The 22,884-nt window shown below is 41.2% G+C and overlaps 1 protein-coding gene across 2 annotated transcripts in view; it reads left to right on the top strand.

Annotated features, from left to right (window-relative positions):
• The window catches only part of GALNT12 (polypeptide N-acetylgalactosaminyltransferase 12), a 49,786-nt gene that overhangs the window by 4,425 nt on the left and 22,477 nt on the right, over nucleotides 1–22,884 (top strand). Inside the window, exons 2-5 of one of the 2 annotated variants that reach the window (XM_054193146.1) lie at nucleotides 11,203–11,366; nucleotides 12,070–12,259; nucleotides 15,542–15,727; nucleotides 17,910–18,027. In XM_054193146.1, coding sequence (XP_054049121.1) covers nucleotides 11,203–11,366; nucleotides 12,070–12,259; nucleotides 15,542–15,727; nucleotides 17,910–18,027 — 658 coding nt within the window. Of the gene's footprint in view, nucleotides 1–11,196; nucleotides 11,367–12,069; nucleotides 12,260–15,541; nucleotides 15,728–17,909; nucleotides 18,028–22,884 lie in introns of both variants that reach the window. The other variant, XM_054193145.1, reaches the window with a different exon arrangement.

Raw genomic sequence — 22,884 nt, 5'->3', positions numbered from 1 at the left:
GCATCTTCTGTCAGCCATCGACTTGCTGAGGGCCCTGCTGGGGCTGGATGCCCCGCAAGTGCAGCGGGGTAGGCTCTGGGCCGAGTGTTTTGGCCGCTGCTGCTCTGTCTTTCCCCCCAGCCCCGCACAACGGCACAGCTGCATCCTGGCTGGCCGGGCTTTTCAACGCCTGCTCCTTTTACAGGACTGCAGGGTCCGGCAGGCAACCGTTAGGGTCTCTCAGACAGCCTTTTGCAGTTTATTACAATGTGTAAGAAAATATTTTTAGTTTTTCTGCTTGGGTTCTTTTAGATTCAGGACTGTTCTTGAGCATTGTTCCTGATTTTAGACATTCTACCTTTTTTTTTTCTTTTTATATTTCTCACAGTAGGGGTGCATTGCACATCTATTTCAGGGATGGTTTTTGTAAAATCACATCAGCCTTTTTTTAGCTGACTCTTGTTACAAAAGGAACAAGGTAGGGATTGGCACTTTTGTGCCAACTCAGCATTGTATGTTGTCTCTTTCATGGCAGAAGACTGAGTGAGCTCTTGATCCTCACTTCACTTGTCCTTGCAGGCAAATGGATTTGTAAGTCTTTCCTGTCTTTCCCTACCTGGGAAATGATTTTCAGTAGCCACAAAGCCTGTGGAAGTTTGAATGTGCTCTGCATAATAATTAGCAGCTATAAACAAAGTTTTAGATATTTGTTCTTCAATTCTAGATATTTTTCTGTGTTTTGGAGAGGTTTGTTTGTATCTATTTTTTATATATATGTGTATGTTTAATGGATGTATTTAAGCAGCTGTATGTATATTAAGTGTCTGTATATATATAGGTAGGTAGATACACACAAATACCTAATTTCCTCTGTCTCCATCATTTATGCCTATAGTATTTATTTTTTGGGCTGAGTTTAGAGTAACAATCTTGCGCTAAGATTTTTCTGACTTTCCAAACTGCGTTTTCTGCCTGTTGCCAGATTTGAACGTGATTCTCTTACAGTTTCACTTATTACCATGTTTTGTTTTGTTTACTGGGTGGTAAATAGCACATTATGTAGGCTGCTCACCCGGCAGTATCTCGCTAGCAAATTCCCAGCATAGTCTTGGAGATTAGGTTTTGGTCTCTCTTCTGCTCCCAAAATCACAGCATCTGATTTTGACGGGCACACTGCTCCTGCCAGGAGTTTTCACCTGACCCTGTTCCAGGAAATGGCGCAGCAGCCGGGTGTTTCCTCCCTGGCACACCGTGGTGACTGACGGACTTCACCCAGAAGCTTCTTTTCCATTCGTTATCTAAAGGTGAAAAACTGTGGTGATTTTTTTTTTTTTTTTTTGCAATGCGTCTAGGAAAAGTGAACTCTCTGGAGAGCTTATCTGCAGAAGCTCGACCTTGCCGGCGCATCCCTTCCCTCTAATCCTGCAGCTGATTGCGTGCTCTGTGCTGAGGGCTTGCGTTGGCACAGGTATTCCCATGCTTTACGTTTGGTCAGAGTCCAGAAGACCCAGCGCTCTTCTACTTAGGAGCAAGTCCTTTGCATAAAACACTTGTAGGTGTATTTGCTTTAGTAGTTTTGTAACACTATGGTCACTGGTTTGGGGCTCGCTTTTTTTTTTGTTTTTGTTTGTTTTCTGAGCTTTTTTGGAGGAGATAATTGGTTACTGGTAACTACATTAAATGTAATACCTTTTAGTCATTACTTTATTGTTAGTTGGCAGGATTCTTTGTATTTATAAACGGGCTTTAGACCTGCAAAGCAGTGTGTCTCTGGGACATCTAATTTCCTCCTTCACACAGTTAAGTGAGGGAGTAATAAATCTGCAGCATTGTTTATGTTTGGCTGGGTTTTTGTTGTCTCTTTTTTTTTTTTAAATAGGCAGGCTTGCTTTTTAAAGCAGTACAGAATAAGAATACAGCAATGCTTCCACAAGTGCTTTAGGATCTCTTACTATTGTTTCCTATCTTCTGTAACAATGTGTCAGTTTTCTTTGTCATTATGCTTTCATTTAATAGTCACCTGCAAACATTTTCCAGAGGAGCTAACGTGATTATTTTTTGGCCGTTTTTCTTTACAGATTTTGGTAGAGATCCTCAGCTTCCTCTGACATCTAGATGAGTGGTTGATTTCTTTTTTTAACCTGATAAAGTTCCCAGATCAGTGATAGTAACCACAAACTATGATTATTTTTTTTTCCCTTCTTTAAACAGTGCTTTTACTATACACAATTGTCTGTAAGGACCAGGTGCATCCACACCCTACTATTAGCGATGGTTACAATAACTTCTTTCAGTTATTGTATTACTTTGCAAAACATTTCGCTTGTCCTGAATCAGATTACTTGCATCAAAGTAAGTTTCTGAATTTAGGCGTAGGAAATCCTATGGCTCTGTGCCAATGTTAAGTGTATCTCATGACCTTGGAAGAAAATTGCAAACATGGGTAACCATTTGAGCAAAATGAAACCACTATTTCAAATCATTGAAATAAAATAAAAAAATAATTGTGTTTTCCCCATGGACACATGCAGAAATGCCTTCTGGTCTGCACATCTGGAATCTGTGCTAGGGAGGAACTTCTGTTGCCTTTTTCTAACAATTTGGAATTAGGAGGATCTGTGGATTTCTTAGACTTGTGGACTTTAGATTAGTTTTAGATAGATTTAGTCCACTCTCATAGGTGAGTTTTCTAGGCAATCTTTTCTTAATGTATTTTTAATTTGTCTTAAACAGATGTGCTTTTTTTTCCTCAACCTTCTTTGACAATATTTTCTTCTGTTTCAGACTTCCCAGCTTTCTTCCTTACTTCTCACAATGTTTTTATACTAGCCGGTGCAGCCCTTTATTATCTGAAATCTTGAAGCAGCGTTTGGCAGTCTGTCTTGTTGAGACCTTGTTGTCACTGGGAGAATCGTTCTTTAAAACATCAAATAAACTGGAAAACAGTTTCACAATCTAGCTAGCCTCTGTTTTCAGAGACTTGATCATATCATGATGTTGTAGACTGAACTATTTCCTGGGGGACTCTTTTCTAACAAGGTTTGTTTCAGCAGATGCAGTTTAGGGAGCATTTACCTGGGCTGCTGGGCTGGGAGCGAGTGGTGGGGAAATGTGGGCCAGCATCGTTTTAACTTGTGTTGCTTACGTGTTCCAGCCTTGCCCTGAGTAATTAGCCCATTCTGGCTGTTATCAGCACCTCGCTGCTATCTGCTTCGCTAATTGGACCAAGACACACCTTCCGTAAATGTCAGCACCTTTTTCTGTAATATCTGAACATGCGTGCGGTACGTAGGTGTGCAGAACCAGGTGCAGCCTTTCTGTGCTCAGATAAGACCCCTTCTTTTTCTTTTTTTCTTTTTTTTAAAAAAAACCCAGTTGGTTCAAGGCAGTTTTATGTGAGAACACAAATTATCATGAAAAATGGGGTAGTGCTGGGAGGAGATAAGAATAATCTGGTTTATCATATCCTTTAATTCCATTGGAAATGTCCCACCTCTACATAGAATGATAGGGGTTGGAAGGGACCTCTGGAGATCATCCGGGGTTTTAGTATAATATGGCTGCATTGCTTTTGGCTCACACGCTGGATTTTATCAATAGGTTGCTCCCCCCCAAGGAGGAGTGAGGAGCAGCTGTTCAAACGCGCGTTCAGCCTGGAGTAGGTAATGTGACCTCTGTGACTCTGCAGGGTGGCTCAGAAACCATCGCTGTCACCCGTGTCATGCTGTTGAGCTTGGGATGCTTGTGGATGGCCCTGTGGAACCCTCAGCTGCTGCTGGGAGCAGGAGGGAAGGGAGAAGTGGAAAAGCGGGGAGAAGAGGACCCCAGCACAGCCGTGTCCTCTGCCGTGGCTTTGGGAGGGCGGGAGGAGGAGGTGTTTTCTTTTGGGTGAAGATGCCTGGCAGACCCCTGAGTTCACATTGCTGCTTCTGCAGTTTATGGGGTGGGGAGCGGAGGTGAAATTGTGAAATTGGATTGAGATGCCCATTTGTCCAGATCAGCTGTTTTCAGCTACAGCCCACAAAAGGCCATGTTTGCTCTTACTAATGCTGTTTAATTCGGCATCCTAGCCCTGTACAAATTCCAGCTCTGGGGCCCTTCCAATAAGAAGGACGTGGACCTGTTGGGGTAAGGCCAGAGGAGGGCCATGAAGATGATCAGAGGGTTGGAGCACCTCTCCTATGAACACAGGCTGGGAGAGCTGGGGTTGTTCAGCCCGGAGAAGAGAAGGCTCCGGGGAGACCTTACAGCAGCCTTACAGTAAAGGTGGAGAGGGATTCTTTGTCAGGGAGTGTAGCAATGGGACGAGAGGTAACAGTTTTAAACTGAAAGAGGGGAGATTTAGATGTTAGGAAGAAATTATTTACTGTGAGGGTGGTGAGACACTAGAACGGACTGGCCAGAGAAGCTGTGGATGCCCCATCCCTGGAAGTGTTCAAGGCCAGGCTGGATGGGGCTTTGAGCAGCCTGGTCTAGTGGGAGATGTCCCTGCCCAGGGCAGGGGGTTGGAACTAGATCATCTTTAAAAGGTCCTTTCCAGCTCTAACCATTCTATGAAATTAGGAAGAGAAAAGAAGGTGGTGGTGTGAGTCAGCATGTCCACCACCCACTGTAACAAACCCAGCAAGCCTGGTTCCTAGCTCACTGCGTGCAACCCAGCCTGAAGCAGGAGCCTGACAATATTTGCCAGATGATGTCACGTATGTTGCAATGTCACGTAACGTGGTCACATAATCATTTTAATTCAGATATAGCAGTGACACAGGCTGTTCTGAACTTCCCGAGAGAAGCTAAAGAATCTTGAACTCTGTATTTTCAGGCATTCATAATGAAACTTCTAAACTTAAAAATTTCAGCAGTCTAGAACAATTTTGGTTTTGTGGATTGCCGAGAATAATTTTAACATCTTGATTTTCAACATATACTTTTTTCCATTAATAATGTTCCAGAATGTTATTTATAAAAATTAAGTATACCTTTAGAAAGCATGAAATAATTTGAGCCAATTGTATTCTTAACAAATCTTTCAAAACTCACAGAACACTTCCCATTTTTTCTTAAAATATGTGCAATTTGGCATCTAGAACATAAAAATTTGGAGATTAAAAATGTATTTTCTCTTGCTGTATTGTTGTTGCAGTTGTGGTGAAAGTCTTACATAAAAGTCTGTCAGCAACCATTCCTAATTAACTCATGGCAGCGTGCCCGGTGTGCACACATTCATGCTGTCTCTCCCTGTGTATAGATATGCATCTCTAAGAGAGAAACAGCTCCTTACAATGAAATAAATTGAGTGATTACATTAATTGACACAAATGTTCTCTAAAATAGCCCATTTAATTTTGTTTAGGCATTTCCTGACTGATGTCTCCTTAGTTTCTAATAAATAACCTACTGTAAAACTTGCGAACAGAAGATTTCGTAGCGCGGTAGATTCCAAGGTTAAATTATAAAACTTGTCAGCCGTATAGTCTCGGTTAGACTGTGACTCGCAAATGCGGTGTAAAAGCATAAAACTGAAACACCACAGGAAGGTGGATGTATATGATGATACCCCTTTACTTACTTCGCTTCAGGTTGCATTTTGTGGAGGCGGGTGTTTGAGTAGGTGCTGTAGTGAAAGATCCAAGAAAGATGGTACACAGCCAACTTGTCTTTTAAGTTTGTCTTCAGGCACAGCGTTATTCTCTCTCTCTTTTCTCCTGTCTGGGAATTTAAAGATTCGTGGCTGAATACAATTAGAACTTTTAAAACGCAAACGCTGATTTTATTATGAATTGATAAACAAAAGCTGGTCTCTTGGTGTTTCTTGTGTTATACCTGTCTTTTAAGCTGCGGTGATCAAGCAGGAGGGTTCCTGGAACGTCCACGCAGTGTGGCAGAGGGTGCCTGAGGTGCACCAAGGAGGTGCAGCAGCAGGGCGCTGCTGGAGTGGGGCAGTGTCCCACCCACTCCCTGGGAGGTGGCACGGAGCAGTCCTGGCTGCATTTTCTCTGGGTGCAGCTCTGCCATGCACAAAGACTCTGCTTGTGTGTTTTCTGGTGGGGTTGCAGAGAACGGGAGCCATCGGAGGACTGGGGAGGTGTCACTCCTTTGCATCACGTTGCCCGTTATGGTTGTTATCCATTGTATATCACTGTTTCTCAATGAAATCCAAGTGCTATTTAAAACACACCTTTGTTTTGCTGGCTTTAAGAAGGCTACTCGCATGTGCTGGCAATGGGTTTTTCTTCAGTGGCTGATCCTGCTATCTGATAACTTTTTCCAAAATCAGCTTGGCTAGGGATACGTGTGCTTTCCTGAAGAAAATGAACCCACTCAACACACACACACTTTTGAGGTTTTTTTAATATATGTAATTGTTATCTATATAAATAGTAAAGTTCCTGTGCTTTAATAAGGTAATAAATGTAGTGATGGAATACATTGGACTACAAATGACCATGCTTCTGCATTTATCATCTATGCTTGGAAATGTCATGTTTACAGGCAACTCATTTCCTCATGTCTATGTTATGTTTTTCCAAACCGTTTGGTAGTTTTGATAACCAGGTTCAAGGTGATGTATCAGGCAGCCGATAGTAGGGACTGTAGGTAGTTTCCTGTTGTTTAACTTTAGCCACGGAAAAGTTAAGCATCTGCGCTGTAGTTAAACCTCTGTAGACCAGAGGGAAATCTGTTTGTCTGTGCCAGATAAACGTCTTAAAGAGAGTGAGGTGAATTGCCTCTGGATTAGTCTTTATGGACATGCAGAATCCAGACAATTAACTCCAAGCTAGCACCCAGCTTTTAGATGGCTAACGTGACAATTAATCTTGTCTCAACGTGATCCCCTGTATTGGGAAAGGCCGGTGTTACACATTTAGGGTGGCACTGAAGAGCACCTCAGAAGCTGAAAGCAGCTTGCTGTATAGGCATTATAAACATACATTCCCAGTATCTGCAAAAACATATTTTTGTACCACGGTCACCAGTTTGTATTGTCCCTGTCATTTTAATGACATATTGTAACCGATACGCATTTGTTTTTCTGAAGAACCCAAAGTAGGAGTGAAATGATTCACTTGGAAAGTAGGAGCTTGGATACTTGGGTGACACACAGAGAATAAAAATGTGTCCTGAAGTTTGCAAAGGTGAATACAGAAGATGCACTGTTCAGGTGGTTCTGTTGTAAATAGGAGTTGGGAAATGGAAAAGCTGAGTTATGACCACTAGGCTTTAAGTCAGGTTTCATATTTGTAGGGTTTTTTTGAAGCTTGTGTATCGTGTTAAATGGTAGTATTTAGTGTCTGTTTGCATGCCGCTTAATCGTTATTCAACAACACTTCTAAGCATTTCCATTTTAGGGATTCATTTTTTTTTAATGATTTTCTTACACTATTATTTTGCCAGGGTTTGAACACTTTAGATTTATAATGTCCCTGGTGGGATTATTTTTGAAGACCGAGCAAAACTCTTTGAAATTTCTTTCAAAGCAGAAAGTTAAGGAAAACTATGCTTCATTTCATCAACAATATTTGCGAGTGCTAGAAGCTGAACTCTTGTAGTAATCTGGAAAGAAATACATGTCTTGGAAATAATTTCTGAGATAAACATGAGAATCTGTGTAGAAGTTGCACAACTTTATTTTTTTTTTCTAATTCTTTAAAAGTTTCAAATGTTTAGTTGGCCTGTACGTGACGATTAGTTTTCCCCAAAATAAGCTTCACGTACTAAAAAGCTAAGCTTCCAGCTGTGCTCTGTGTATTTCAATGTGTATGGTGAGAGGTGGGTTTCTTTCTTTGGCGGGCCGTCAGCCTTCCCCGACGGGGCTGTTGGGGGGGGCCGGGGGCTGCGGGGGGATGCGGGCACTGCTGAGGGCAGCCTGGTCGGCAGCTTGCCCTGCCCTGGCAAGTCGCTTCTCTGCGCTCGCGTTCTGCCTTCCACCAAGGAGCTAGTAAATAAAACACCCTTGATAGTTTTGGCCTTTTTCTTGACTTCAGAAACCTAAGAAACGTGTGCTCTGGTATGTCCCGTAGGAGGCTGACCTTTTCCCGCGGGTGGGACGCTCATCGAAGGAGGCAGCAACGCACAGTGAATCACAAACAGTTTGGGGGATTGCCTTGCCCTGTGCCAAATTACGTTTCCCGTCTCCAGCATGTGATTTTCAGGCAAATCCATTGAAGTCTTTAACCTATAATTAGGCTTATAAACTTCTTTAGACCTTGTGGATTTCCTTTTTTAAAGAATGGAATACATCATCATTATTCTGTGAATCTTTCTGATATATTTTCCAGAGAAAGCTTTCCTGGAGGTTTTCTGTTTATTTTTTCCTTCATTTTTCTAAAATGGGTAGGTAAAGATCCCATTTCCATCAAGAAATGAACTGAAATTACCTGGTACAAGTGACTGTGATGTATAAGAATAATTTTTTCCTGGCAGTACTGAGTGTAAATGTTTTTCAATAATGTTTTTCCGTAAATACATATTTCTAAAATTACATTCATACAGTAAGTTTTCCTGCCTTTTTTTAAAGTTAATTAAACTGTCACTCCTCTTTTCATGTGTTACTACGTGAACATTTGGCAAAATAAATCACTTCTGTCACCAGCTGATGGTGTGAGGCAGTTCTCTGTTAATGCCCCTGTTGGCCTCGGGACAAGTTACGAACTGAATGGGCATTTTCGTACTTCACTGTATAAGTGTGTGTGTATATTGTATATCTGCCTGTCTATGTATATCTGTATGTGGGCATGCATGCATACGCATCATATGCAGTGGGTGTTGTTGCATAGCATCCCCTTCATCTTTGAGAAGCGCCCTTCTGTGTGCCTCCCCTGCCCCAGTGTCATCTCTCCTTATTGCCGCCTCATTTTCAGGTATTTATTACAAAAGTACTCTACAGACTTTTTTTCTGCCTAAGAATTTTAATTTTACACCCTAATCCTAAGTAGGGTTAGACTCTAACTAGGTTCAGGCTTTTTTTTTTTTTTTCCTTTCTATACCACAGATCTTAATAAATACCACCTCATCTTTAAAGAAACCTAGAAGTAGTCTTTTTCCATTGCTGACAGCAGCAATAATTAGCAGTAAATATACTCCCAATGTGCTATAGGTATACAGTTTTCTTCTGATGTTATTGTCTGGGTGTTTTGAAGCATTTCAGTTCCCCTAAACTGACCTAAGGGATTTTGCAATCATGTTTTCTATTGAGCAGTTCTGGTTTCCCTCTTCTGCTCCCAACAGCATAGGTTTTGGAGGGCTTGCTGATGTTCCTTTTTGGTAGGAGGAATGTCCGACCTACTTCGGTATCTGTCGTGATCTACTGGATTACAGAAGCTGAAGCGTGTCCTTCTGCCCCGTAGAAGGCCTGGTGACTCCAAGCAGTAAGCTGGAGGCATAAGAAAATTCAAACATCTCTAAAGTATTTCTGTTTGTTTTCAACAAAACCACTCATACAGAATGCTCTAAGAAAAGGGGAGAAACGGTAAAAAATACCACCATTATTTTAAAGTTCTTTCAGACCAGAGGGATCTTTAACAATTTACACATTTGGCTTAGCTAGAAGTTTCTTGGCATCCTTATGTTCATTTAGGGAAGTTCATATATATATATATATATATGAACATACATTCTGGAGATTAATCCAAAGGTTTGCAAACTTCCTGGCTCTCCGTAGAGCCAAAACCATGCATTTCTATGTCTGTCTGTGTTTTTTGTGGATTTCACTATTATATCTTGGCAGTTCTGTGGGCTTCCCAAATTCTGCTCAGTTCTGTAGCTAGCTTTTTTTTTTCCTCTTTATGTATTGCTGTTCCTTCACAGTTATGGTTTTACTGTCTAGCACTTGTTTTATTTTCCAAAGCACAAGTTATAGTAATTTATGCTACTGTTTTTACCGCACTTCGGTTTTGTATTTCCCTTTTTTTGTTTCTTTCTGTAATCTCAGGCATGTTTTGGCCATTGCTTGTTCCTCTGCTTCAGGTAATTTTGTGCAAAGACAGCTACTGCACATATACCAGTGTAGAATACCTCCTATCATTTTTCTTTGTAGACATTTTTTGGGGTTGCAGAATTTTAGTCACAATGCTGCTGTGCAAACGGGACTTCATCCTGAAAGTGTTTGCCTGACTTTTCCATGTGCATACAGTTTCTTTAAGATCCCAGAATCTTCAGAGTTGGAAGGGACCTCTAGAGGTCATCTAGTCCAACTCCCCTGCTAGAGCAGGATTGCCTAAAGCACATCCCTCAGGGCTGCATCCAGGCGGGTCTTGAAAATCTCCAGAGAAGGGGACTCCACAACCTCCCTGGGCAGCCTGTTCCAGTGCTCTGTCACCCTCACTGTAAAGAAGTTTTTTTCCGTGTATTTGAACAGAACTTCCTATGTTCTAGCTTGTGCCCATTGCCCCTTGTCCTGTCACTGGGAACCATTGAAAAGAGTCTGTCACCATCCTCCTTCAACCCACCCTTTAGATACTTGTATCCAGGCTAAAGAGTCCCGGCTCTTTCAGCCTTTCCTCATAAGGGAGATGCTCCAGTCCCATAATCATCTTGGTTGCCCTTCGCTGGACTCGCTCCAGCAGTTCCTTGTCCCTCTTGAACTGGGGAGCCCAGAACTGGACACAGTACTCCAGTCGTGGCCTCACCAGTGCAGAGTAGAGGGGGAGAACGACCTCCTTCGACCTACTGGCCACAGTCTTTCCTATGCAGCCCAGGATGCCATTGGCCTTTTTGGCAACAAGGGCACATTGTTGGCTCATGGATAATTTACTGTCTACCAGGGCCCCCAGGTCCTTCTCCTCAAAACTACTTCCCAGCAGGTCCACCCCTAACCTATACTGGTGCTTGGCATTCTTCCTCCCCAGGTGCAGGACCCTACACTTGCTTTTGTTGAACCTCATTAGGTTCTTCTCTGCCCAGCTCTCCAGCCTGTCCAGGTCACGCTGGATGGCAGCATGGCCCTCTGGAGTGTCAGCCACCCCTCCCAGTTTGGTATCGTCAGCAAACTTGCTGAGGATACACTCTGTCCCATCATCCAGGTCATTAATGAATATACTGAACAAAATTGGACCGAGTATTGACCCCTGGGGGACACCACTGGTTACAGGCCTCCAAGATGCTTTAGTATTCTTGTTCACAGTTTGTAAGTAGCATATGAACTCTTCACTTGAGAATAGTTTTCTGAAAATTAACAAATGCGTTTGCCCTTGTACCTAAATGTAATCCCTTCCCTTACAGGTGCAGAGAGAAGAAGTATGATTATTACAGCCTGCCCAAAACCTCCGTAGTGATAGCTTTTTATAACGAGGCTTGGTCAACGCTTCTGCGAACTGTTCACAGTGTTCTTGAGACATCTCCAGATATACTTTTGGAAGAAATCATCCTTGTAGATGATTACAGTGACAAAGGTAGGAAGAATAGTTCTAAACAATGTCGATTGTTGGTGGGGTTTTCTGGTCAGACAGTCATCACAGGAGGAAAAGATATGCTGTTTGGGTAACATACTGTAAAACTGTACAACATAGGGCATCTAACCGGAGAATGGGTTTTCTTGTAGTGTGCCAGTGAAAATTTTGAGGACAAAATTTAGTTTAGAATGGGGAAGGACATCTCTTGTGTTGTAACAAGAGTGCTTCCATATATAGATAACTATGGTCTGGCTGGAGCATTTCAGGTTTCCTAATTTGAGCAAGTAATGGTGTAATGTATAGTAAGGAGATACCTGGTTATCTGTTTTCAGTTGAATTATGGGACACAAAACAATGCTGGCATTTTCCACCAGACGTGAATTGTGTTAAGGATAAAACTTCTGCGTGGAGAAAGCTTTACATAACATTTGAGACTCACTTAACAATTTGGAAATTAATTAAGAGGCAAATATGAAGCATTCAATTTCTTAAAAGTAGCTGTGATTTGTGTCCATGCAGGTTCTGTGCTTCTTCCTTGCCCTTTTCTAACATGGACAGTATAGCAGAATCAGAATTCAAGACGCCGGTATCTTTAAGGCAATGCTATAAGTAATATGCTGCTGAAAAAAGAGCTTTCTGTATCATGATGTAAACTAATCATTCCAGAACTATATTCTTCCTTTCTTTTTTCGGTTTGTTTCAGAACATCTAAAGGAGACTTTGGAAAATTACGTGGCTGGTTTACGCAAGGTGCGTCTTATCCGCGCGAACAAGCGAGAGGGGCTGGTTCGAGCCCGGCTGCTGGGGGCATCTGTGGCCAAAGGAGACATCCTGACGTTCCTGGACTGCCACTGCGAATGCCACGAGGGCTGGCTGGAGCCACTGTTGGCAAGGTGAGGTTACGCTCTGGGCTGGTTTTCTTTCCCGTTGCAGAAGAGACTGTTTGGCACACTTCTGCAGTGTAAGAATAACTCTTTGCTGTTGTTTACCGAAGGTTACTGCAGCCTGGTCCCTGAGGCACTGCCAAGGGTTTGTCTCCTGGTGGTGGGGTAGCAAATGGAAGCGTGGAAGATCAGGAGGTGTTTTTTTTTGTTTGTTTGTTTGCTCCTGAGGACCAGGCTGCTGTCATTCTTCAGAGAAGGGGAAATTTTATTTCCAAGAAAAGGAATCCTCCCCCAGCTTCAAAACTACCTTGGGAAAGGTGGCTACTTCTGTCGGCCTGGGTGGTGGGTGAGAAGAAGGTCTGGAAAGATGTGTGCCCTGAGACATCCCCTGTTGCAGGGCGACATGCACATAAGCAGATTGTAATATAAGTCAATAAACTCCATCTTCCTAGTCCTGAGCGAATCCGTCTTTCCAAACTGGTTCTGATACAAAGCATCATGGGGTAGGATAAGGGAGGAGTTAAGTCAACACTGGCTTTTACTTGGAAGCCATCTGTCCTGGGACAGTGTACTTAACAGCTATGTAGTTTTTCATCTGTACTGCAGATCTGTCAAGCAGTTCAGAAAACTTGCATTAATTACAAAAAAACCTAAAAAACGAAGAAAAAAGAAAAAAAACAACAAAACCCCCTAAGAACCAAAATACTACCTCTCTATTACAACTTAGAATATTTATGATGTTCTTGAAGCCTCGCCCACGCGTAGTCAGCAGCCATATATGCAGTTTTCCCACTATCGGTTCAGCCACTGGTACATCTCACCGCAGCCCCCTGCCGCCCCCACATCAGGTGCGTGAGGGTGTATTGCTTTTGCCCCTGTTGCTGACAGCTTACGTCTTTATCCCCTTGGATGCCATTAGCAGGTACTGATAGATAGAGTATCTGAATCAGACCTCCTAGATATTGTATATAGAAAACCAGCTCTCTTTAAAACATAATTTAAAAAGTATCCTTTCCTCAAGGTCAATGGTTTTGATTTGCATCCTATAAAGATTCCCACCAGGTACTGTAGACTTCGGAGAAGGACCAGAAAAAACAGCCCTATGCAGACTGGAGAGAGACTTCAAAAAGCACATTCTATCTTGAGGTGTGCAGGTCTTCCTGATTCCTCGTGGAGCGTGCATTCTCAAACTCCCCATGTCCATTTGAAACTGTATCTGGAATAATATTTTAATTTTCTTTTTCCTTAAAATTGTCATATTTAACTTATTGCTAAATTTCACATTGAGCATCTTCCCATTAACTGTGGGTTAACTTTGAACATTATAGATAATGTGGAGAAAGGAAAAGGGGTAAAAATCAAAGAATAAGCATAGTTTTAATGACTGTCCTCTGAAAAAACAGTACATAACTGTGTAGACGATTCTCTAATTTCTTCACTTCTTTAGCAAACCACTAGATGGCAATCTTGAGGAAGGATTGGGATAATTTTAAGTGTAGTAAATAACCACCTGTAAGAAGTTAGCCCTGGATGTGTCTTGGAATTTTTGCCCTTCTTGGTGCAGATGCAGACCTCATCTCTAAGGGCATATCTGACCCCAGCGTATGGGAGCAATACAGCAGCGTTAGCATTTTGCAGTGCAAACATAGTTGTATTTGTAAGCTGCCTGCGCATTGTACCATCTGGTTAATTCTTAACTTACGGAAAAGGTGATGGCTTTTCACTTACCTGATTCCTTTCGTAACTGAAATCACATGCCAGCTACCTAATTCTTACTCCTTTTCCTTTGTAGGAGCAACAAAGAATTTTTACACTTTATTGGGATTTTTATTCCTCTGTGTGTGTATCATTCTCATTGCTTTGTATGTAAGTTTTATGCAAGTGAGACAGGAGATAGCAATATTTGCATAAGCCCAACCAAACAGGATTTCAATGGGAGATCATAAAGAAGAAAACAGCTGTGTTTTTTCTTCCCTCCAGCAACAAGAGACCATTTCATACTTAAGGCAGTCTTTCTCAGCTCAGAGAATGCTTCTTTGGAAATGCTGCTGTTCTGCTGCATTTACCCACCAGAAGCTGCTCTAATTTCAGAGCCAGAGCCCCTTGGTCAGCCAGCAGGTTTTAAGCTTAATAATCCCATGAGGGACTAGCTCCCCCTGAATGATGGGTACATCACATCTCTTCCTTGTTTGGCAATGTAGCAAGTTCAGTTTTCCTTCTCTGGAATGTGCAAATCAGAAGATGCAAGGCTAAAGCAAGTACCAGCATCTTAAAGTCAAACAAGTCACTTGGTTTTGGTGAACTAACAGGAGATGTCTACAGTGTAGAGAAGATTGCTAAAGAGTTATTTAGGAGAAAGACCTTAGCTTGAACTTGCGCACTTGAAGTTGATCTCCCCTAGTACCAGGAGAGACCTTTCCATAAGTTGAGGTGAAGGCAAAGGATCCCATTGCCTCTCATAAGGGCAAATGCTTTTGGAAAGGAATCCAGAAAACTCTACATGGTATTGAGAAATGGGAGGAAAGGGTTTATCTCCTTACAGAAGTAGACCTGCAAGAAATGTCGTCAGCTCTGATGTATTCTTAGTATGATTAAGATCTTAATTATCTTTAGATCAGCCTTGCTGATAGGTATGTCATGCTGCCATACTATCTTGCTTCTCCTTTTTATCTCCTGTGTTGCTAGGGTTTCTGGAGGCCTTCGTCATGTATGTTTCACTGGTGGACATCTAATATCGATGATGTCGCATGGTTGTTTTGTTTAAGCTCATGGCTTCTTTTTGAGTTGCTGTTGTAGTGCTTGTTATAAGGTTTTGCAGATGATCACAGTTACAAGAACAACCGTGACTTTAAGGGCGAAGAAGCTAGCCTATTTGTTATTCATCTTTGCAGAACTATGCAATTGTGCTGCTCTTTTAATATCTTAAGACAGTTACCTGTACAAAACAAAATAGACATTTTTGTTGAGAACGTGGTGCTGGCTGTGGCAGCCAAGCCAGATGCTCAGGGTGTTATCTCAAGCCATCTGGCGTAACCTCACTTCTGCTGTCCAGGAAGATTGATGCTTGCCTGGTGCCTACAGCCGAGTCCATCCTGATGCATCCTCCTGATGCATCCCCAGCAAGAAATTGGTTGTTATCCTTGTAGCCGTTATTTTCTTGTATTGCAGCATGAATTGAAAAGGAGCTAAACTTCATGTTTGGTAGCTGTAAGGGTTCTCTATTCTTGACAGCTCTAGTTTTTGAGAGAAGTTTCTAATGGGGGTCACCCTCTTCTTTTAAAAACATACTAGGATTGCAGAAGAAGAATCAGCTGTCGTCTGCCCTGTTATTGATGTTATTGACTGGAATACATTTGAGTATTTGGGAAATGCCGGCGAGCCACAGATCGGTGGATTTGACTGGAGGCTGGTCTTCACTTGGCATACGATTCCTGAAAGAGAACAAAAACGGAGGAAGTCCAAGACCGACGTGATCAGGTTAATTTTTACACTCTTGTGAAGCTCTGAATGTTACAAATGTTTTTGATTTCACTTTGAAATGCCAGGGTCTGAAAAATATCTGAGAAATGCGCATATTACTAAAAATTACATATTTTGCTTAGTTCCCCTCTTTTTCCAAAGCAGCTTCTGCTCACCGTGCACCTGGAAAAATGTTGCTCTAAAAGCTGAAATTCCCGTGTAATCTTCCATATGGAATCCTTATTGCACAAGTAGTCTCTTGACTTCTGCAGGCAAACTCCCACAGACGCTTATCAGAACATGGAAAGGTTCTGAGTGGTAACTAGTACTGAAGGACGTCCTCTGTGAAAAGCGAATAGATCCACGTTGTAAAAAAAAAAAAAAAAATGTATCATGGTCAATGATGAAAAAGGGGAAAAAAAAAAATCATCAGCCAGTAAGACGGCAAAAGTACTTTTGAAGACTTCATCTGCACTGTGACAATAAAGGTGGTTCCCTGTGATGTTTTCACCACAGTGTGCCGGTTCTTTATTTGGAAGAAATGATACAGCTTTACCCACCATAATTTCTGTGAATATATGCTATGTTCGACTTGGAAGTTTCTGTATTTCAGCAGTGTATTGTAAGAAATGGAGCAACTGTGTGGCATTTTTAACATCACAATTTTATTAGTTCTTGCTTTTATTTATAGTCTGTTATCTTATGGACTACAGAAAATACAGAATGATTAATTTTTCTCAGTCTTTTCTAGGTCGCTTATCATGATAATAATACCCAGTACTTCACAAATATTAATGAACTTATCCTCAACTGAGAGAAAATGTTGTTATTTTTTTTAAATGGGAAAAGTGAGGCAGGAACTTAGTCCTTCTCAGCATATATTAGTCCACATCCTCCTTAAAAAAAAAAAAAGTTTCAAAATAGAGTGAATATTTTTAAAACCTTTAGTTTAAATATGATGCTTTTCTTCTCCGCGACAAGAAGAATTGTCTTTGGCATGCCAAGGGGAAAATGATGAGGGATAAAGCTTCACAGTAGCCCGAGGACTGTGAGCTCGGCCAGTGTCTGGAGAAAGCAGCGGTGCTGAGAGTGGTGTCACCGACAGCTGTATTTGGAAAGACGAGATCTGGAGTGAGACAAAAGAGCTTGACTGCTTATGGAGTTTGGTTTAGTTTTGTTTTTTTTTCTTCCATCTCACTTCGTCTCATTCCATCCTTTGAAACAACATGTGACAGCGTAAGACAGTGTTGCTTCAAAAAGATGTCTGGTAAAATTAGTTTTGACGGACTAAGAGTAACTGATCACTGCACCTAACATTTGTTAGTATTTACCTCAACAGCAATTCAGTAAAATTCATGAAGTGGCAGCTGAATTTAGTTCCAACCAGCATTATATGCTTGGCACTTTAAAGAGGGTCTTTTTCTAAGACTGTAAACAATTAAGAACAATATTGAATGAATACAAGTTCATATATGTGTGCACACGCTACCCTACTGGAAGTACATCCCTTAAGTGTGCTGTTGCTCTGGGTCTTGTAGTCTTCAACGAGGATCTGGTCTTGACCCCAGATTTTTTTACTTTTTTTTCCCCTGAACTTAGTAAAAAAATTTTAAAAAAATACAGTAGGGCAAATCTTCTTAAAAGAAAAAAAAATAAATCTCTTTAGGGGCTATATTAATTCTGCTCAATTGATGTCTGAGAGTTTTTTCCACTTGATATTAATGGGATCAGGAATATTTTTATTAATTACTGAAGCACAAACATTTGTTTATTTATTACTGAAGTAAAACATATAAGGATACTGCACTTACAATTTCAGAGCTAATATTATTCTGCCATAAAAAACCTTATGTTCTACTATGTGTGGAGGTAAGAGACTAGTCACTTATTGTTGCTCACAAAGGCACTGTGATTGCAAAAATTTATATTAACACAATGTTTATCTTCTCTGATTTCATCGTTATTTTTATTTTTAATACATTCTGGAGCTTGTTTCAGATACAATTTTCTACAAAATTAAATTTAAATGGCCTGATGATAACTGATCAATGGCTGACTGTTACTTTGTATCCAGAAAAGACTGAGAAAATGGAAAATTAAAATATACTGTGTTTTTTATCTGTTGCATTGGTTCATTGGTTTATATCTTATTTTTTTTTTTGCTTTCCATTCAATTTAGAGTTACTATTCTCTTTTTTAGGTCTCCGACCATGGCAGGTGGACTGTTTTCTGTGAGCAAGAAGTATTTTGATTACCTTGGTTCTTATGACACAGGAATGGAAGTCTGGGGAGGAGAAAACCTTGAATTCTCATTTAGGGTAAGTGGCTCAATTAAAAGTTTTTTTTCCTGAGAATAAAAACAAGTGTCTCATTTCTTTCTTCACACCCTTTTACTTAATGAGGTATCTGTAATGCAAGCGAGCATTAAGAAGAGAATATTTTGGGAGATGTTTATATCAATCTCTTTTCCTTGTTCTCACACTTAGTTATTGCTGTACTTTCCTTCTGAATAGCCATTTTAAAATGGTTTTTAAAAACATGTCTTTGTTTTGAATGCCAGTATAAAATGTAAGTAGTGGTGTGGTATTAGCGGATGAAGTTTACATTCGGTGCCTTGAAGAGGATCGTTGGAAAGAAACATTTGTAATTCTGTAATGTGACTGGAGCTCTCACCGTGGTTGATGGAGTGTGCAGGAGGCAGCTGGTGGCAATTACCAGTGGGGCGGGACAGTCCAACCCCTGCACTTCTTTAAGACTTTATTCTGTTTCACTTCAGGAAAAGTTTGTGTGAAGGTTGTAAAAGGTGATGGGGAAAATCTCCAGGAACCGTAGAGCTGTAGGGACCAGTGCTCAGGTGTGAGGCAGATAGCTGGAATGAAAAGGATTTATGGTAGGGGAAGACAGAGGAGATACAAGTCAGTCCAGGCTGATGAGCAAAACAGTCTTGTCCTCCTCAACTCTGCCATGACCTCTGCTGCTGCTGATTCCCACTGAGCGCTGGCTGCCTCTGGCTTGCCCTGTATCACCTTTAGCAATCCAGTGGTGATGTAAGAGATACACTGCAGGGATGTTTTTGGCTTGCAGGGAGTTCACAACTTAGTATCCTGAATTTTCCTTGTTTTCTGCTCATCATCAGGTATGCTTTATGGTCACATTTGCATTTCTATGTGTAGATCCAGCAGCTCTCTTCTGGGAGGCCAGCATTTTTGCAGGGTGGACTGTGCAATGGCCAGCGAATATGCCAGGACGTGTTAATTTTCCTAGTGCAGGTTGCCAGCAGGATCTAGGCACTTGGATCCAAATTGTGCACAACATGCTTTCCTCTGTTTGATTTCAAGCCCTTGTACTCCTGCTTCCTGCCGTGAGGGTTTTTGTGGAAGAGAGCAGAGCGCTATGATGTTGCTTAACCGTGTTCTTCTGGCTGCCCACGGTGCTGAAGAAGGTCAAGTGGAATAAATCAGTGTTAATTCTGTTGTCTCCGTGGCTTCCAGACCTGCTAGACCTGAAAATTAGGAGCAGGGATACTGAAAAACACTGTAAATTAATTCATTGTTCTTCTCATCTCTGAAAATGCCACTCTCTCCTGATGACATGAAAGGACTTGTCCTCAAGCCTCCTCTTTCTCGTACTTCGATTATTCTAAACGGAAGAAATTGTCTATGGTTTTGAGAGGTGCAACAGGGACAAAGCTTCAGCTAAAAGCATGATGACTAAGAGAGATAGCGGCTGCGTGCTGAATGCAGGATCGAGTCAATGTGCCTTGATTTCAAATTGCTTAATGCTATTTGGCTGGATAAAATTTCACTTCATGGGCCATTAATGGGCATTGAAACTCCTCTTTCTCAGGGATGCAAAACACACCCTTCAATCTTCCCTCTCCTGCGCATGGAGTGAGGGGAACCTGGTGGCAGCTCTTTTCCCCACTCTCTGCTCTTGGTTCTGCTAGTGGCACTGCAATGTAAGTTTGTTTCTGGGGACCACTGCTTGATCCGCCTGCGGTCTGTCCTTTCAACCCACCATCATGGCATGAGAGATGCTGTGCAAAAGGGAAAATTATTTATTGCTAAGTCATTTCTTTGGATAGAAATTTCATTGCCCATGGGACTGGATGATATGCCTGCGATCACCTGGCGTCTTCTCATTTCTGATGTTTTTGTATGGCTTCTTGCTGTCCGGATCTGGAAATCTGTCTTGCGGTGGGAGCAGCCAGGATGGGCTCACTCCGCTGGGGAGGTTCCTCTGCCCACCCAACTCCCAGCAGATCCGGCACGAGCCCCGCTCAGGGGGGCTTAGCCACAAGCAAAACTGCAGCAGAGAGAGGGGCAGGAACAGAGTATTTTCTGCAGTTTGTTCAGGAGGTAGCATTCTCTTTTTTCTATTTTTTTTTTTATTTCTTCCAGAGAATCCTAAAATGTTAGAATGGAGGTGGTAGAGCTTATAGACCTTTTCTTATTTAGCGTTTGTTCATTGACCCAGTGATTAGGTCAGTTGTCCAAGGACCCTGGCAGGGATGAGGATGCCAAGGTGACATCTGTACTTTTACTGGAGCGTTTCATAATGCCACCATCTGTGTCTGAAAAGAAAAGAAAAAATATCAATAGTCTGCATGCACCAAGATGAAAGCGAAAGTAAAAGTGAATGTCACCTTGTTCTCTTTTTCTGCTGAAGGAAAAAAGTACATTTTTATAATGAACTGCGAGATAGCCAGACCTAGTAAAAAAACATATTTGCATGCATGTGAGCATGCAATATATACATGAAATCTAACATACTTCCGTGTTAAAGGAGGTGCAAATAGTTTTAGGGTACAACATTCTCCAGCGTCATTTGTTTAGCATTTAGTAGTCGACTTTGGTTTCTCTAGAGAATTTCTTGCTTTCTCTCTCTTTTCCTTGCTCTTCGTTTGTACCCGATTTTAGGTGGAGGTCGAAATGTGTTTTCCATTCCAAAAAATAAATAAGCCCTTTGAGGCATTGCTTAGCTGAAATATACTTAATTTTTTCGTAACAGAGGAAGACAAGAGTAGTTTTGAACTGTTTTAATAAAGGAAGCAGAAGTTAATGAGCATTCCTTAGCAACCTACAGTTATCTTTTAGAGAAATTAGTAGTTTTAATTATTGAAAAATTAGCTGTTGTGGAATTCTCTTTTTGGCAGCAATTTAACCAACCAAATATGGTTGGTCTGTTTTAGTCCATTTAAATCTGACTTTATGACAAAAGAGTAGCAGAATGTGCTTCCTCTTAACTGTACATTTTTACTTCAGTAATCTTTGTGGTCTGTTCCTCATATCTTGTTTAAAAACAGACTGATCAAAACAATGATCAATTAAAAAATGCTTGTATGGAATATAACAAATATGGACATTGTTAGACTTTTAAGAAATTTAATGTCGCTTAATATTTGCTGACAAACAAATCTTGTGTGATAAATTTCAACTTTAGAAAAGTAATCTGGGATATAGAAATAACGTAAGAAGGCTATTGTTTTGAAACAAATCTCAAAAGGGGAGATCTTAAAGTGAAAGTGGATAGCTGGTGTCTTAGCAGCTTTCAAAATGGCAATAGTGTAACTTCGATGTGAAAATATGCAAATTGTTTAAAAGATCGGTACAGAATTCTAGCTTTCTTGTATAATTCATTTAATCATCTTTTTGTTCACATGACAAATATACTGCTTCCCCAAAAAGCGACAAAAAAGAAGAAAGAAACCTCTCATGAAAACCAAGAAATTAAAATTTTAAATCCAGGAAGTGAAGATTATCCGGTGGTCCCTATAGTAGAATAACAAATTGTCTATACCTTTAAGGGAACCGTTTGTTTTCTAAAGTGAACACATGTGTTAGAGTGCTTACAACTTCGTTATTAAGCCCAGTATTGCACCACATGTGAAGATCTGATGTCATTATCCAAAACCAAATCAATAGAGACAACACTCACTGATTTCTAAATTAAGATATTTGAGAGAAATCATCAGTAACTTAAAATTAGTCTGAAGACAACGTCCATCTTGTGTATGCTGAAAGCCTACATCAGTAGTGACTTTCTAGATCCCTAGAAGTCCCAGGGAGAGAGATGGGAAAAGTCCCATCGCTGATCTGTTGTAATTGGTATGATTTGCTGCCTCATAGCTTTCACTCCTGCTGTGTTAATTTGAGTGACGTGTAATTAAAATGTATGTGCTATACAAGAAGGTTGTCAGGGAACAAACCTCTCTACCCCTTAAACATGTCTCAGCTAATTTCCCTTGTCCTCCATCTACAAAGGAAAGGTGAGCTGCCAAGTACGCACAGTTGAACACACAAGGAAAATTAGCTCACTGGAGTGCCAGTTCTCAAAAAAAACTTCCACAGAAGGTCTAGCGGAGCCTTTGGTGACAACCTCAAGTCCGTTAAGTGCAGCAAGGTGTGCTGCCTTTTCTCCCATGTGCCAATTTCGGAAACCTTGTTTCAGGCATCTGTCAGAAATGGGTTGTTTGCCACAGTGTACCTAGTGTTAAATGGATAGTATCTAGCCATGCTTTCCTTTCATTACATCAAACTTGAGGTCAGGGGCTGTGTGGGTGAGGCTGCCAAAAGACCACGGTTTTCAGGGGAGCTGAGAATAATGGCAAAAACTTCCACAGAGTTCTGAGACTAGTGTCCCTGCTTGGCAGTCATTTATGGGCTTGGTCTCCAGGGTCATGTATTTCCAGACTTGGAGAGACAGAGGCACGAGGATGGAGGCAGAGTGAGTTCTGCCAATTCCACATTCAGGTTCAGTACTTTCCTTGACAGTAGGAATATTGTTTTAGAGAGGAGAGGCTGTTTCACTAATCTTGGCTGGACCACCATGGGTCAGAATTACTTTGCTTTTTCTTTTCATGCGTTGGGTCTTGGGTTCTTTTCCCAGCTTTCCAATGAAAAAAGTTAGCTATAATTTATGACTGGGCACCCATACCTCTCTTCTGAAATGGTGAATATAGAAATGGAAACGCAATTTACTCTTCTCCAGTAGTGTGATGAGCTTATATGGTTTGTCAAGTCAACTTTCCTGTAGAATGCAAGAGTAAGTTTCTGGTAAGAAATCAGTCATCGCTTTCTTTGAGTAGGCTATTCATATGGCTAATTTGGACTAGAAACATGGCTGTTTTGTTAATAATGCATATATAACTTCAATTGTTGGCCATAGTGGGACCT

Source organism: Rissa tridactyla, chromosome 2 (genome assembly GCF_028500815.1).
Source record: "Rissa tridactyla isolate bRisTri1 chromosome 2, bRisTri1.patW.cur.20221130, whole genome shotgun sequence".
NCBI lineage: Eukaryota > Metazoa > Chordata > Aves > Charadriiformes > Laridae > Rissa > Rissa tridactyla.
Note: the sequence above shows the minus strand (reverse complement) of the source record. Positions and strands in the feature narration are given on the sequence as shown.